The sequence below is a fragment of the Suillus paluster genome, assembly GCF_016628075.1.
Source record: "Suillus paluster strain FC165 chromosome Unknown EDB91scaffold_77, whole genome shotgun sequence".
Lineage (NCBI taxonomy): Eukaryota > Fungi > Basidiomycota > Agaricomycetes > Boletales > Suillaceae > Suillus > Suillus paluster.
In genome coordinates this window covers 42242-58777 of record NW_024537637.1, presented here as the reverse complement: position 1 = coordinate 58777, position 16536 = coordinate 42242, and the positions used below count along the sequence as shown (strand labels likewise).

At 47.3% G+C, this 16536-nt stretch overlaps 4 protein-coding genes across 4 annotated transcripts; 3 read left to right on the top strand and 1 right to left on the bottom strand.

Moving 5' to 3' along the window:
- Nucleotides 1-688: 688 nt before the first annotated feature.
- On the top strand, nucleotides 689-1220 carry EDB91DRAFT_1253005 (uncharacterized protein; the record flags this gene model as incomplete). Its single annotated transcript, XM_041323591.1, has 4 exons — nucleotides 689-758; nucleotides 811-875; nucleotides 936-1002; nucleotides 1054-1220. The coding sequence occupies 4 exons, from the start codon at nucleotides 689-691 to the stop codon at nucleotides 1218-1220; spliced, it is 369 nt and encodes a 122-aa protein (XP_041172641.1).
- A 1195-nt stretch (nucleotides 1221-2415) lies between these two features.
- Nucleotides 2416-4375, top strand: EDB91DRAFT_1085715 (uncharacterized protein; the record flags this gene model as incomplete). The annotated part of the gene is made up of 9 exons (XM_041315931.1): nucleotides 2416-2609; nucleotides 2660-2855; nucleotides 3064-3156; nucleotides 3178-3293; nucleotides 3476-3587; nucleotides 3664-3742; nucleotides 3921-3923; nucleotides 4105-4157; nucleotides 4244-4375. The coding sequence occupies 9 exons, from the start codon at nucleotides 2416-2418 to the stop codon at nucleotides 4373-4375; spliced, it is 978 nt and encodes a 325-aa protein (XP_041172640.1).
- Nucleotides 4376-5866: 1491 nt separating this feature from the next.
- On the top strand, nucleotides 5867-7217 carry EDB91DRAFT_1253003 (uncharacterized protein; the record flags this gene model as incomplete). The annotated part of the gene is made up of 4 exons (XM_041323590.1): nucleotides 5867-5913; nucleotides 5967-6070; nucleotides 6126-6370; nucleotides 6426-7217. 4 exons carry the CDS (start codon nucleotides 5867-5869, stop codon nucleotides 7215-7217), a joined length of 1188 nt encoding a protein of 395 aa, XP_041172639.1.
- Nucleotides 7218-9630: 2413 nt separating this feature from the next.
- Nucleotides 9631-13859, bottom strand: EDB91DRAFT_1159352 (uncharacterized protein). The gene is made up of 8 exons (XM_041319738.1): nucleotides 12917-13859; nucleotides 12388-12864; nucleotides 11539-12247; nucleotides 11197-11486; nucleotides 11042-11137; nucleotides 10651-10980; nucleotides 10520-10592; nucleotides 9631-10465 (listed from the first exon to the last, which is right to left on the bottom strand). The coding sequence occupies exons 1-8, from the start codon at nucleotides 13783-13785 to the stop codon at nucleotides 9998-10000; spliced, it is 3312 nt and encodes a 1103-aa protein (XP_041172638.1). The 5' UTR covers nucleotides 13786-13859; the 3' UTR covers nucleotides 9631-9997.
- Nucleotides 13860-16536: the final 2677 nt, after the last annotated feature.

Genomic DNA, 16536 nt, shown 5'->3' with positions numbered 1-16536 from the left:
CGCATCCGTCCTGTCCACGTCCATTCTACCTCATTGGTACGTACTCACATGTTTTTCCTTGTTACTGACCAAACACAGACATATCCTCTCACACTCCACTATTTTCCGGATAGCTTATGGCACAGTCTAGACTCACTACCTATACCAAGTGTTCCTTGAAAATACTGTACCCTATAAGCACAGAAGTTTTTCAGAAAATACTTACTTCATGTAACTTCCTCCCACTTTTCCTGCACCTTACCAGAAAATTGCTTTGACTTATACCCACTATCCATCCAACCTTTAATGAACTTCCTTTGACTTTGATTCGCATCCTGTCCGATCCACAAGTATCATCCACTCCATCCAATGAATCTGTATGTTTCGCATCCTATCCACTTCATCCACTTTTGTGGATCTTTCATCCTGTAGGGTTGTTTTAGACAGAGACTAGTATTCCCCAGTAGCAATCCCCTAAAGGGTCAAACGCACTTGTTCCCAAGCGAGGCAGCAGGCAGCAAAGACCCAACTGTGTAGTAGATAGGATTCCCACTGCTGCACTAGTTGTACCCACAATGCGTTAATTGAAACCCTTTCCCATCATTGAGCACTAGCAGTCTAGCACGCACCTCTCTTTGATCAGTCAACACTTTCACTTGTTATTACCTTTGACACTGTCTGTTTGTCCAAAATGAAGGTTTTTCCCACAATGATCAAGGAACAGACCTTCATTTTGTCTGAGCTGGCAACCGTTGTGGAGTTTTTGTGTGATCAACTAGGTAAGTCAGTGTAATAACACTGGCTTGTTGTCACACTCACTTGCTATTTCAGTTCTCATGCATGCCCATGCTGAGGCTGGCGCTGATCTTCATAACCATCTGGAAGAAGCGCTAGCAGTAGGCTATTGTCCAGGTTGCATTCTTCGTAATCATAGGCAGACCTATTACGTCTGTCAGACTCAGATTTTGCAGGCAGGTTTGTCTATCTCCTCTAGCAACAGTCCCAGAGACCATCCTGAAGGAGGTAAGTTTTCACTTCATGTTTGCTATACCAGATCCTGATCAAACACATCAGACAAGGCTCAGAGTGTCTCAGACACAAGCTCCTTGTCCAGCGTGACTACAGCTGTGAATACTGCACCACCTTCCATCACTATTACTGCTGCAGCTGGTGCTGCACCTCATGGGAGTACTTCTGTTACGACTAGGATAGTTCTTCTTCAGTGTTCCAATAAAGGATGATCAAGGCTGAAGTGTATCGCAAGTTCTAAGATCAAAGGTTCAGGCTAGTCGAGTGTCAAGGGCTTGCTAGATCAAGTATTCAGGCTAGTCTGCTTGGAAGGCAGCTAGATCGGTGAACTCGAAGTATCAGGAGAGAACCTAGTAGATTCAAGTTAAGGAATACAAGTACAGGAAACATGATATATATATGTAACAAGAAGGTGGTTTAGGGCCAGTCTGTAGGTAGATGACCCTATCAAGAAAGGTAAGTGAGAATAGGAAGAGAATATCAACCAATCAGAAAAGGAGATAAGAAATGGTATGATGTTGGATCGACCAATCAGGGAACAGTATGAGTAATCATCTGCGTAAGCATAATGAGTAAGCATATAGGTAAGCGTTCACGTGTTGGACATTTTGATAAGCAGTCACGAGACTTGATGAGTTAGTAAAGAAAGAAAGAGAAAAGAAAATATAGCGCCATTGTAACAACTTCTGCTTCATTCCGCTGGTACGTTGTTACTGTTGGACACAAGACAGGTGTATTTCAAGGCTGGTATGTATCTCCTTCTCATCTAGACCTCTCAATTCAATGTTCTTCCAGGCATAATGTGCATTCACATGTGGTAGGCGTTCCTGGAGCCTGTTTCAGACAGTACTCCTCTTGTGCTGTTGCAGATGAGGCATATGCCCAGGCATTGCAAGATGGCACTGTGCATGAGTTGCCACTCTGATGGTTGCCGCTGCTAGCAAATGAATGTGATATCTAGTGTATATATGAATCATGTACTTGTCACACGTGTGTTTCTTATCTGTACTTGCTGCCCACACATTTCTTGCTTGCAATCATAACTCGTTTCTTGCACACATGTTTTGTTCTCAGTGTCTTCTATATTTTGTTCTCTGGGAGTTGAAGTGTGTACCGTGTTGGAATGGTCAACAGTAATATCTGTGTCATGGCACAGGAAGTTCAGCATCTGGCAGGCTGGGACAGTCTCAGGCTTGTTGCATCAAAAAAAGATTCCAAGTCAATGGTGAGAAAAGATTCAATGTCGATGTTGACAGTAACTGCGGGGGGTTGAAGTAGCTATGTGACTCTTCACTGACAACAACCTTAAGATAAATTTGAGTGATATGCTGCGGCAATCTGAGCTTAGATATCAACTTGAGTGCATTAATCTCCCAACGGTCATTGAATGGTATTATTCTCCCAAACATGTCTTACACTATTATTCTCCCAAACACATGTAACACTAGGTACCTCAACACCTCAACACTCCACTCTCAGAATAATACCAGTCAACCCCTACCACTCCACTTGACACCGATGGCGGGTCATCCATTCAAATACAAGGATGATGCTGAGAGAGCCCAAGCAGTGCATGAATACCACATAAAATACTATAAACTGTGGGTGATTAATTTGATGCATGTATTCTCATAGTCAGATGCATCTATAGGAACAAGAGGGCCATCTGTGAAAAGAATAACATACATCATGCAAATCGGATGGCAGGCAATGTCCAGTCTGAGTGCACTACCAAAACTGCAACAATGAAGGCCTGCCCCACCTCTAAGACAAGCAACTCTCAGATCGTTATTGTGCCAGAATCAAAGCAAACCACCAGAATGCGCTCAAAAACTCAACTGTCGCATGTGTAAGGTATTCTTACGACTATGAACTTAATTTTACTAATGTCTTGCCCTTGGTCGTTTCACGCTGCAAAGCCAGCAGCTCAATTATGCTCAGGCTGCACTACTGAATTGCACTGGTATACCAGTGCGACAATTCTGTGAAGACCTGTGTGACCAGCTCATATACAGTATCGAGACACAGTAGACTGCCATCTGTAAGCTTCTCAAGGTCCTGGCGCATCTTGAAGAGGTTCAGGTTGGTCTACGGGGACTGGAAGGGAGTGTGCTCGAAGAGATGGGCATGTCAAGTTTATACAAGGAGGTCTGTGCAATTTCTACTCAGTGCAAAAAGACTATAACTGCCATTGAGGAACTGTGGTGCTATGGAACATCAGGGGTGTCAGGGATACCTGACCTTGCTGAAAGGCGCAGGGAGGGGGACTTACTGTATGAGACTTTGTAAGCACACATAACCGCCGGGTCCTTGTAATGGTAATGCATTAACTTTTTTTAACCTAGTTATATAATTAAGCAAGCAGCATCCTCACACTCTTCTGCCTTTCCCACTCAATGTCTCAAAACCTCGAGGCACAGTACATGTCTCCTACTCAACACGCATTTCTTGCTGAGCTATATGACAGGTTCGACAAGATCCCCATCAACAACCATAGCAAATTCTTGCAGTCCGTTTATGAGATATGGTTTGCTCAATGGCCTGAGCACGATGTCTACCCAGGGGACACACACCGAGAGGTGAAGTTCCTGCTTCTATTCTACTTCAACCTTTGCTCATTCTTGGTTCACAGTTGATCCGGAAGTATTTTATTAGGAGAAAGGCAGCTCACTCAGTGCAATAGCTTTGACATTGCCAGATGTCTTAGAGCTTACTTGGACATGCATACCATCCAGTAAGTGTTCCGCGCATACTCTAACAGTGACTACTCAAACAACGAAGTTCTGGACTCAAAGAATCTGCTCGCAACTGAATATACCCGCAGGTTGTATGTTGGATAGAAAACTCTAAGGATAGATACATCGAGCTTCTTTGTATCCTAGATAGATGTTCACAACTGAATATACCCGCAGGCTGTATGTTGGATAGAAAACTCTAAGGATAGATACATCGAGCTTCTTTGTATCCTAGATAGATGTTCACAATGACAACGAGATCCTCCGTTTGACAGCTGTTTGACAGTGAAGTATGTACATGGATACCAATTAATGCATTATATATTCTATGTCTAAGTACGCATCTGGTGCATTCTCATAGTTGAGCCCCTCCCTACATGTTCTGGCAGTCCTCAATACAATGGCTCCACCAAGGTGGGCTACAGCTGAGCAAGAAGCTGTCCTGATGTCAATGTTGGCTGAATATCGCACTTACATGCCATTGAAAAATTACACTGCAGTTCTGGCTGAAAATCAACTGGAAATTCTTCATGCAATGGCCAGTCCATAAAACATACTATCCTGATGTCGATAATGAGGATGAGCTGACTGAGGAGCAGAAGGAGGTGTATAAGACACCATTGCAAACCTGAAAAAGAGTACACACTCACTCGCATTGTTGAAATATTTGCTTACCATCAATTGCAGCAAATTATGTCTTGGTATTGGTGGCAGACAAACCCTGCATGTCTTACATGTTTGGGCTGTTCCAGAGGAGTCCTCGAAATAAAACAAACTCTCGCAGGAGGCAGGTCCACAAAAGGTCCCTGTGCACTGAAGGAGGTCGAGGTTTACTCACAGATGTACTATGCCGACCACATCAAGCAGTCAGCTGACGATGCAATTGCAGAGAGTGGAATTACCTCTCGCGGTTCTAAGCTTCGCATGTGTCAGTGAGATCACTGCAGAGAAATACAAGACAGAGTCAATTGACGTCAAAGAGAAGGTTAATGAGGAGCACCAAAAGTTGCAAGAGAAGTTCCAAAAATCCTGAATGGCCGCTGAGTGTTAGGTACCGTGCTGGCTCAGGAGGCAGAGGGGTCAGGGGCTTGGCTTCAGCTCTTGCGCTGTGCCCTTAGCCAAGTACGTGCCCTGAATTTGGAGCAGGGTCTGACGTTGTCCGACGATAGGACGAGTGGACTGCTTAGGTCCTCTTTGAGGGTCGGGAAGTAAGAGCTACTAGTGGCGAGCTGACTAGGAGCAGAGCGGAGACGGCAGGGGAGTGATGTGGAGGGTGGATAGGAGCAGGGGGAAGGTTTGGTAGGAGTGGGGAAGGTGGAGGATGATGTGGAGGATGGGAAAAGGGACAAGGGGAATATTGGTAGGGGCGGAGAAATAAGGGGAACACTTAGAGCACTGCTCTAAGTTGGAGCGGAGGGTCAGGAGGGTCGGAGGTGACAACAAGTTGAGACTTGTGTCCAGAGGAGGCAAGGTCCTACTGAGAATTCTCACAAGAGGTAACTGCAAGAAGACAAGTAATATTAAGACTGAGGAAAATATCTAAGTACATGATATGTTATATACTTCTATGTATGAGGCAGTGACCAGGATAACTATGTTGTAAAGCTATGTACCAAGGATATAATTTGTAAGTACTTACACTGGTGAAGACATAAGTCGGAGCGGATATCAATATGTACGTGTTGGATCAGTGATCAAGCGGTAATAGGAATTACCAGTGATCCGGAAGTAAGAGTCTATGTGCCAAAGGGGAAAGTATATATCTAAAAGGGGAAAGAGGTCCAGTTGAATGGAGATGTTATGGAAGGGGACCAGTCGAGTGGTCGAGCAGAAACGTAGGAGCGGATGCGGACAATGATTGGACAGAGCAGAGGAATAGATGGAGCAGAGGTTGTCAGAAAGCGGGGCGGATATTGATATCGGAGCAGTTGGATCAGGTATATGACACTGAGGCAAGGGATGAGCCTGATGACGATACAAAGATTAAGTATGTCCTTACATTTTCAACATTTTTTTCAGCAAAACTCACCATTATGCAGAGCAATCCATGAGCTTCTGGTGATGCTAGATCATATCTTCCAACACCTGAGTCATATGACTGGTGGATGGAAGTTCTCTGTCCTATGGGTGGCCGCGATCCAGAAGCTGGGGGAAATATGCAATTCTTCGAGTATGTACTGATTATCTATCTATAATCAATCAGTAATTAAATAAATCTGACAGCTATCACCTTGGTGAATGCGCCACTGGTGGCCAGTTTGCAGACTCATATGTGATGTACAGTGAGGTTCTTAAGGTGTTTGCAAGTTTCGTGGACAGCACCATCAGTAAGTGACTGGCATGGGAAATCATTTACTCACTAATGCTAAACTTGATGTTTAGAATACGAGGACTCTCTCCCAGCTACCAACCACAACCACAACAGAGACGCTGAATGCAACTTGGCAAGTGAGGGTTCAGATACTGAGGCGGATGGGGATCACACTGGCAAAAGTACTGCTGCTGGAATAGAGGAGTCAAACACGCTTTATCAGTTGACTCCGAATGAGTATAATGCATCACAAGACAAGTGTAATGCATCACACGCAGAGTTGAACTTAGTCTCTTCAATGGATGGGCTTAGTCAGGTAAGCTTGAGGCTAATGCATCACTTTTACGAGAAGTTAATGCATTACTACGCAGGACTTAAGCTTACATAATACACATGACTTACATACGCAGCTGTTGGACTTTGACTACAATAGTCTCCAACCTGTGGATTATGAAGCTGTGATGCTCTCTCTTCTGGAGATGTCTAGCATGGATTCAGAGGGTGCTAGTTCACATCTGCCTTTTCTACCTCCTGTAGAGCATGAGGTTCCAGTTCCTCCATTCGTCTGGCCTACTCCATATGTCTGGCCCACACCTCCCACGCCCCTTGCTTTTCAGCCAGATGTGGGGCTCCATGGGTCTCAGCCTCCTGTGACCATCGAAGCTCTTACTCATACTCAAATGCCTACACCTCCTGCTCCCCCTGCATTGCAACCACCACCTTTAGCACCTGCAATGCCCAGACCTACTTGTCCCTCTACTGTTGCACCAGATACAGCAATCCCTGTGCCTGAGGCTCAACCCCCGGTGAGAATTGAAGCTCTTGGTCCTACTCCCCCTGCCACATCTCAGGCTTCTGAGATGCCTAGACCTCCTCTTGCTGGATCTCAGACAGACCCAGCGGTACTTGGGCCCCAGCCTCCTGTGACCATTGAAGCTCCTGCTCATACTCCCTCTGCAATGCCTATACCTCCTGCTCCCCCTGCATCTCAGAAGGCACCTACCTCTGAACCTTGTGCTCCCTCTGCATCTGAGCCAACACCAGCACTTTCTGTGTCATCTGTGTCGGCAACTGAGCCTCTTCCGCTCACAGTGTCTCAGCTCATTGCTCACCATGTTGAAGATGAGCAGCCTGGTGCTCGGCATACTGGTAGGGCGTGCTGATCAGTCCCTTTCAATCACCGTGAATTGGACAATGACATTGGTGATGCTCCTCAGTGGTCTGGTCAAGTGGGTGGAGGTGTGAGTGCTACATCAAAATGCGGCAGCAAGCGCAATGCTGAAAACACTGGTAACGCATCTAAAAAGTTAGTGTCTTTGAATTTTTGTCATTTGCCATCATTGAGTTCTCATTTAGAAGATTGAAGGTTGCATAATTGCAAGTGTTGGCCGTCTTACTGTTGTGTCTGACTGTTAGCCGTATATATTGCCTAACTCAAACCTGTACTCAAATTCATTCTAATATATTGATTGTGCTATACTTCATGTGAGCAAGAATGCTGTGGGACCTTGCTAAGGTACAACAATTATAGATTTGCCACTACGAGCTTGGACTTCACGAAATTTTAGATGTTCAGGAAATGCCGCTGTTGAACTCTACAGACTTCACAAATTTTGGGACACTCAGGAAATGTCATTGTTGAACTTGTCGCACTCAAGTCAAAGTATGGGGTACATGTGCTCAGCAGGTACAAGAAGGCCCGCTACCCTACATCCAGGTACAGGAAGGCCCACTACCCTACATCCAAAGGGTCCGAGTGCAAGGGGAAGGTACTACAGAAGGCCCATAAGGTACCCACCCACTTTTTAATGGCTGGAGCAGCTGAATTAGGCAATTGGGGGCTAATGCATTACCTTAAGTGCTAATGTATCAGTGGTGCATTGTTAGGTACCGTGCCAGCTCAAGAGGCAGAGGGGTTAGGGGCTTGGCTTCAGCTCTTGTGCTGCACCCTTAGCCAAGTACATGCCCCGAATTTGGAGTGGATCCGACGTTGTCTGACAATAGGACGAGTGAACCGCTTAGGTCCACTTTGAGGGTCGGGAAGTAAGAGCTGCTAGCGGCGGACCGACTAGGAGCGGAGCGGAGAAGGCAGGGAACGATGCGGAGGGCGGGTAGAAACCAGGGGGATATTTGATAGGAGCGGAGATGGCGGAAGGATAATGTAGAGGATAGGAGAAGGGGTGATAGGAGGATATTGATAGGGGCGGGGCAATAAGGGAAAGACTTAGAGCACGGCTCTAAGTCGGAGCGGAGGGTCGGAGGGTCGGAGGTGACAACAAGTTGAGACTTGTGTCCAGAGGAGGCAAGGTCCTACTGAGAATTCCCACAAGAGGTAACTGCAAGAAGACAAGTAATATTAAGACTAAGGAAAAGTATCTAAGTACAGGATATGTTATATACTTCTATGTGGGGCAGTGATCAGGATAACTATGTAGTAAAGCTATGTACCAAGGATATAGTTTGTAAGTACTTTACATAGGCGAAGACATAAGTCGGAGCAGATATCAATATGTACGCGTCGGATCAGCGATCAGGCGGTAATAGGAATTACCAGTGATCCGGAAGTAAGAGTCTATGTACCGAAGGGGAAAGTATATGTCTAAAAGGGGAAAGGGATCCAGTTGAATGGAGAGGTTTATGGAAGGGGACCGGTTGAGCAGTTGAGCGGAAGCGTAAGGCGGAATGCAGGGTTGTGATAGGACGGAGTGGAGGATGGATGGGGCGGAGGGGGTCGGAAAGCGGGGCGGATATCAGTATCGGAGCGGTCGGATCTGGTATATGACATGCATTAGGGATCCTTGAAGATTTCTAAAAAGGGAGGATAAGCTGCAGTAACTGTTGATGCATTACAAGTGTCTTACAACTATAATTACTTAATGCATTAAAATGACATTATGGGCTGTATTTAGTGAAATTTTTGCCCTAGAAATAGTTGAGATATGACATTTGTGTGATTTGTGTCTCTTGCCCCTATACCCCTGATCTCAGTAGTCTGACATATCTGTGCATGATAATGACCATGAGAAGGCTTAAAATATGTACCATAGGTAATATTTAAACAGTCTAAATAGTCCATCCAATGGTAATGTAGTAAAACACAGAAAATATGCGAAAATATGTTATAGTGTAGGCAGAAGGAGACTTTGGATTGCTGAGAAAGATCCTGATACTGTGCTGATATATCTATACAACAAATATATTCTATATATACATAAGAATAGGTCACATATCATCCTGGAGGGCCGGAGCTGCATGAAAAAGTTTCCCAGGGGGAAAACCACCAGGAGAAGGTACATACACAGCACCACATGGAAGCGTCCTCATGCCCTGAGCTTCTAGTATGTTATATATACACAAAGATAAGTTATAGGGAGCATATTTACAAGGCCATATGTCAAAACCCTGAAAAATCCGAATTGATTTATGTTTGAGGGGTGTGTAAGCTATCTACTAATGTAGGACACTTCAGAGATGCAATCAAGCGGTGTAATAAGTCAATTTACACTCTAATACATGCTATATATCATCAGAATCGCTCCCCCGCTAACGGGGCAAAAAATCGAATATGTTTTAGTCCTGGCCTCCTGGGGTGCACATATTAGCACTGCAGGCTATACAGGCTTCTAGATCATGCAGAAAGCGGTCTATGAGTCTTTCTATGTATATATATGCAAGCTACTACTTATATACAGGAGTGGTGAGGGGGATAAGCTGTGGTGAAGCAGGTAGAGCTGGCAGGGATATGTGAGAATAGCGAGGATACTGGAATATCTAAATTTGGTAATATTTCAGGTGTTAGTGCTGGTTTGGGACACCGGAGAATCTCAGAAGCCATTAAGCTTAATCATGTGGGATCTGTAGACTACAAATAAACTTACAAAACCTCCTCATTGCTTACTAGCAATGGTTAAGCATCACCCTGGTATGTACAGGTGTACCGACTCTATACATCATCCTCCCAATCATCAGGTACTGCCTCTGCCTCCTGCTCCACGCCCCTCTCCTGACTAGCCGCGTCCCTCGCACGCTGCACTGCAGACGACACCCACGCTCCACCACTCGGCTTCAAGCTCAAAGTGGCAGCACCAACTTGAGTTCCTCCCGGGCTCGAGGACGCACCAGGTGCAGGCGATGAACTCCCAGACCCAGGGCGAGTAACAACTGCCGTCCACCTCCCCCCTGGTTCTGCACCCTTTGATTGGGCCCACCCTGCACCTCCACTTGTCATGCTGGATACAGGTTTCGGAGCGCGTAAATCAGCGAGCTTGCCCAACCCTGCAGGCGATGGCGATGGGAGGGATGCAGATAAGAGTGGGTTCGGGATGCGTGTGTCGATGCGCCGCAGTAGCTGTACGCTCCGATGAGGTTCTTGATCGACCATCTGTGTATCCATGCGGTAGATAGACGCAAGCTATATAATTGGTATGTCAGCATCACAGAGAAAATCGTAAGAACTGAGACTTGCATCGTGTACGAATTTACGTCGGTCGGGGGGCATGTGTGGCAGGACTTGCGTGCGTTTGTCAGAAACCACGAAACTAGAACACAGACAAGGTGAGAACGCGCAAGGCAGTCATAGTCAATAACACCACTCACTCTGCAAATGTCTTCTCCACCAGGGCTACAAACTTGCCGTACGCCCTCGCAAAAGCCACCAGGTCTTCATTATACGTGACTTTAGCTTGCATACCTTCACGCTTCTCAGGGCTGATGCCAAGAGCTTCTGCGAGGCGTTCGTTACGTTTCTTGATTGCACATTCGCCCGTGCATTTGAGCTTCGCAGTCGAGGATGTTTGGGAGCATGGGACGGAGGAGCGGAGGAGGCCGCAGGGACAGGTGAGAGTCACGAGCGCGAGACAGGCTTCGGTTTCTGGGCATGCTGCGGGGGCATGGCATGTTTGGGTGCATGGGTGTTGGGCTGGTAGACTGGATAAAAGGAGGCATTGGAGTTAGCAGAAGGATAAACGAAAGATGTGCAAGAATTTACCATGATTTGCGAGACTTGCCGCATACAGCGGTACACGTACCACAATCGTCTGCATGGCACAGGCGTTCACAATGATGGAAACCGCAGGCCAGTTGTCTACGAAGCAAAAGTAAAATTAACTCAATATGATCGCTACCAGCAAAGGCAAAACCCACTTTCCGCATACAGTGCCACAGCTCACTCGCTCCTGCGCACACCGTATATTATCAACCAACTTCTTCCCACAAGCACACTGCTTGCTGGTGAGGAATGGACACGGCGGGCAAGAAGATTCCTCCACTGGTTGGCTTGGGTCCGCACCAGCGATGATGACGCCCTCATGACAGGCATGTGGGATGCGTGAATGACCACATGGAGGAGGCCTTGCGCACGGATAACTGCAAGTCATTACCGTACCACATGGAATCGGTGGTTCTATGACCGTTCGCCCACACGGGCATATGAGCTGCACAAACGTCAGGCCAAAGCACATTGTTAACCAGAAATAAACCACCTACATCCTCATATGCGCTCTGAAAACACACCCCACATAGGCCCTGATGGTCCTTTCGCTCGCATCGGTGGTTCCCACAGCTCAACATCTTTCCACATGAAAGGTCGCACTCATGCAGCCCGCCTTCCTCAGCACCGAGTTCGTCCATTAAGCCAGCACGTTTCTTGCCTTTGCCTTTCTGGGCAGCAGCGAGCGATGCGAGGGGGCAGCAGATGCGGTTGCATCGGTGACGTCCGCATGTACGTAGGGCTTGGCACGCACGATCGCAAAGAACCTCCCCAGTTTCATCACCATCGTTGGTTTCGATTACTTCGCCGCACTTGACCATCTTCTTGGTCGTACCGCACCGACAGGTGCGTTCCACGAGTTCTGTGCAAGGCGGGCAGGGTCCGATATGACAACTCACACCGCACTGGTGTGAGCAGTCGGGTAACATTTTGATGCAGCGCTGCTGGCAGGTGGGAATGGGGACTGTACAGGATGTGCGGGGCCCGAGGAAATATGCAATGTCCTTGCCGCTGGCATCGGATTTGGGAGTGGTGATCGATTCCAGTCGTTGGTGGGTATAGCGATCGTGTTGCTCGACAGTGGGAAGAGCAAACCTGCCGCAGGCACAGGTTTGCATGATGGATGGATCGAGCGGACACCTTGGAGGCGTGAATGATGGAGGGTGACATCCTTTCTCGCAGGTGTGTACCCCGCATGCGAAAGGTCTGTGACAAAAGACATGTCAGCATACACAGGGTGTTATAGATGATTTTGGAGCGGGACATATCATGCAACCGATATTTGCACATATCCCTTACCGGTTGCACGAGATATGCAGCGTACAAAGGGATAGATAAATACTTGCCTATCGCACACACCATCGCACTCATATTGGCCCTCCCAGCCCACCTCTCCCTCAACAGCGCATACAACCACCCAACCTTTCCTATCACCGCACGGGACTTCCTTCTCTTCTTTCCCACAATAACAAGCGACGACCTCAGCCACGCCGCAGGGCTTACACTCACCCGGATGGCAAACCTGAGCACATGTATGCTGGGGATTCCCACATGACAAGGGTTTGCTGCAAGTGACGCCACACGAGACACCGCTGGGTAAATTTGGAGACGCCAAGGACGAGCAACGGATGGTTGAGACTTGGCGTCCACACCAGCAGCCCTTGCGGACGGTTACGGCGCATGGTGGACAGGGACCAGGATGACATGAAAGGGGACAGCCGTGACCACAAGCGGAAGCACGTTCGCGAGAGCAGGGATACGCGCAACTGTGGGGAGTGACGAGGCGTGTAGGTGTTGGATTTGTGACGCGATGACAAAAGCATCTGATGATGAGAATGTAAGCACACGATGCACAAATAGATGAACAGCACTTGCAAATAGCTAGATGGTACGCGCTCACGTTTGGCTTGACAGCCAGGACATCTCCATTCGCCGGTACGTTCCTCTCCACGAATGCGCCATGCGTCTTCGAGGTCCTTGACGCTTTTGCTTGCCCAAGCTCGAATACACTTGAGGTGAAATGTAGTCCAGCAACACTGGAGATTCTCGGAGGGATCAGAGAAAGAGCAGGACCATGTAGGCTGTTCTGGGCGAATAGAATTGAAGCAGATTGGGCAGTCAGGATAAGGATGAGTGCTGAGAGCGTGAGTAAGAGTCGAAGTGAGGTCATCAGCGGGAGGTAGCTTAGGTCTTGGAGGCTTGGCTTTCTTAGGCAGCGCAGAAGCTTTTAGTGAGAGATGGGCTTTAGCTTGAGGCTTGACATCACTAGCTAGCGGGGCCGGTTCAGAAAGTGATGCATTGAATTTGGAACGCCGGGATGGACGCTTAGACTGCGATTGAGGTTGAGTTTGAGCAGATTCAATGACAATTGGTTCATTCGCAACGCTCGTTGCCTGGGGACGTTTTAGAGGACGACTCTTCCTCGGTAGAAGGGGTCCATCGCCTGCAAGAGAAGTGGATCCAGCGGTCTGAGAAGCGCCAGGCGGTCTACTTATACGGGGTTTTGAGCTTCCCTGCTCGCGATTACCAGATCTGTTCTGATTTACATTTCGGTGAGGTGGCCTGGCGCCTGTAACATCTGTCTCCGGAGTAGCTACGCCATCTGAGCTGGCTGCATCTGTTGGAGGTACGCGAGTTTGGGGACGATTGCGACGATAGTGGTGTCTGCGTGGATTTGAGCTTGGATTGGCTGAATCAGGTGCTTGGCTCTGTTGGATTGTAGTTCCAGGTGTGGATGATTCCATGCGATAGGGACTGGTATAATAAAAGGGCTCTATATGCTCCTCGACGATAATCTATGTGAAATATAAGCTCAAGCGGAATGGCATTGCTGACTCAGCCTGAATCTTCAACGGCTCCGGAGTCAACATGACTCTCCTTGACTCTACTTGTCCGCACTGCTGTCGTACCGAATTTTCTATTATTGTGACACGATTAAATGACGTATTCTGACATGACTCTTGTCATTGCAGGAATCCTGGATTCTGTACTGTGACGGCACGAAGGTTCAAAAGGTCATGGAAGAGAAGTCAGCATACATAACTCATTCTAAGCTTGAAAACAATATAGAACCACAACTGCAGACGATTCCTCAAAACGAGTACATCTGGAACTCCGGTCTTTTGATAATCTTGATCTATTCCTAGTGATAGTATGGCGGCCAAGAACCACAAACTTTGACTTCGTCCCACAGCAGGATTCAGGTCACATGATTGGTAGATAACTCGGTCGCCGCAAGAGAGTAAGTATATGGACAAATGATGCGAGCGGCAGCTTCATCATCCACTACATACGTGCGAGGAGCCCACACCCACTGAGATCCGTAGGGAGGTATGTTCGAGTGACTCGGCTTATAATCGATATTGATATTCACAGCATTCAGACCGGGCACTGACACTTGAAGGTTAGCAAGATGGGAGTGTTCCGAAAAGTCTGCGAAATGTAACGGTAGGTAGACGGCGATCGTGTTTTTTTAACTTCAGAGAGCAGATTTACTACTGCCAACGCGAGACTAAGCAGTAGAAGGTTTCACGTTTGACATGCATCTCACAGGGCTGAGGGCGTGGTGTGTAAGTGGTTTGGAAGGGCCATCAATCACCTGGAAAATTTGTGTATACAGCGTAATTTGTTGAAGTATACAAAGCCGAGGCTGCGTGTGTACAAGGTAGTAGTAATGATGACATATTCAAACCCAACCACAATCACTTATCGCGTCCTCCTCATTATCCTCCCCGTCCTCTGCTCCAAGCACATTGTCCGAGTCTTCCAATTCCATTCCATCCCCTCTTCATCCCCATCTTCCTCAATCTCTTGAACGCTGTACCCATGTAACCAAAAGACACTCTATCTAACAGTACAATGAAAAAAATGAGTGTTCGCTATTCACCTCGAAAGACAGGATCACATACTGTGTGAGAATGGGACATGACCTGTTCAACTCTCTCTGGCAGTCTCAAATTTAACAAGCGGTAAACAGCTCAACAGATAACATCACACTTCTTGAGATAGGGTGTCACTGTGGCACGCATCAGTATCAGATAAGCAACTTAATAGACGAGACCACTCACCAACTGAAAGCAAAACATCGCAGTGGCACCATCAGAGATCGGTAAGCAGCGAAAAAAAAGGAGTTCACGAACTTCCTGAGAGCGAGTCATCGCCGTGGCACATCAGTGTCGGGTTAGAAATTCAAAGAACGAGATCATGCACCAACTGAGAGCGGGATATCGTCACGGCACAATCAGTGTCGGGTAAGCAGCTTATCAGACAATATCACGCACAGGCTGAGAGCAGGACATGTCCAATGTACCGTCAGCATCATGTAAGCGGTCAAAAAAAGAGATCACGCACAATCTAAAAGCGGGGCACCATCAGCGTGCGGTAAGTAACTCAAAAGACAACATGACGCACTTCCTGATAGGAGGACATGGCCATTGTACTATCAGCAACAGTTAAAGAAGTCTCAAGGGATCGCGCACTTCCTGAGAGCGGATCATCGCAGTGACATTAGTAATTTTTGGATACGCAGCACAAAAGGCGAGATCACGCACTTCCTGTGAGTATGACATCGCCTTGGCACAATGAGCATCGAGTGAGCAGTTCAAACCACGAGATCACTCACAATCTAAGAGGACGTCGCAGTGGCACAATCAGCATCAGATAAGCAACTCAAAAGACAAGATCACACACAGGCTGAGAGTGGCATTACCGTGACACGATTAGCATCAAGTACGCAGGTCAAAGTACAACAGCAGTCAAAAGAGAGATCACGCACCGACTGAGAGCGGTGGTACATCTGCGTCAGGTGAGCAGCTCGAAAGACCAAATCACGCACCCGCTGAGAGTGCGACATCGCCGGAGCATCATCAGTGTTGGATACGCAACCCACAAGACTAGATCACGCACAGGCTGAGAGTGGAACATCGACATGGCACTATAAGCATTGGGAAAGAGTCAAAATACGAGATCACGAATGCTCTTATATAGGGATGTGGGAATGGCACAGTCAACAGCAGACAAGCAACTGAAAAATTACGCACTCTCTGAGAGCACAACATGGCATTGGCACAATAAGTGTCAGGTAAGCAGCTTAAAAGACAAGATCACGCACAGGCTGAGAGCAGGACGTTTGTCGTAGCACCATCAACATCGAATAAGCAGCCCATAAGAGGAGATCGTGCACCCCCTGAGAATGGGACATCGTGTGGCGTCATCAAGCATGAAGCAGCTCAAAACACGAGATTACGCACAAACTAAGAGCAGGATATTGCGCATCAGCGTTAGGGAAGCAGTTCAATAATGACCAGATCACGCACCAACTAAGAGAGTGACATTTCCATGGCACCATTAGGATCAGGTAAGCTGTTCATAAGACGAGATCACACACCCCCTGAGAGCGAGACATCGCCGCTGGACTATCAGCATCAGGTAATCAGTTTAAAAGATGACATTACACACAGGCTGAACGCAAGGCATCACCGTGGCACCATCAGCAT

Excerpts from the sequence above, each read along its gene's own strand:
- EDB91DRAFT_1159352 (XM_041319738.1), bottom strand. The coding sequence starts at position 13,785 with ATGGAATCATCCACACCTGGAACTACAATCCAACAGAGCCAAGCACCT. Across the intron at positions 12,865-12,916 it reads CGCGTACCATCTAGCTATTT|ATGCTTTTGTCATCGCGTCA; the intron begins GCAAGTGCTGTT and ends TCTCATCATCAG. Across the intron at positions 10,466-10,519 it reads GACGTAAATTCGTACACGAT|CTTGCGTCTATCTACCGCAT; the intron begins GCAAGTCTCAGT and ends CCAATTATATAG.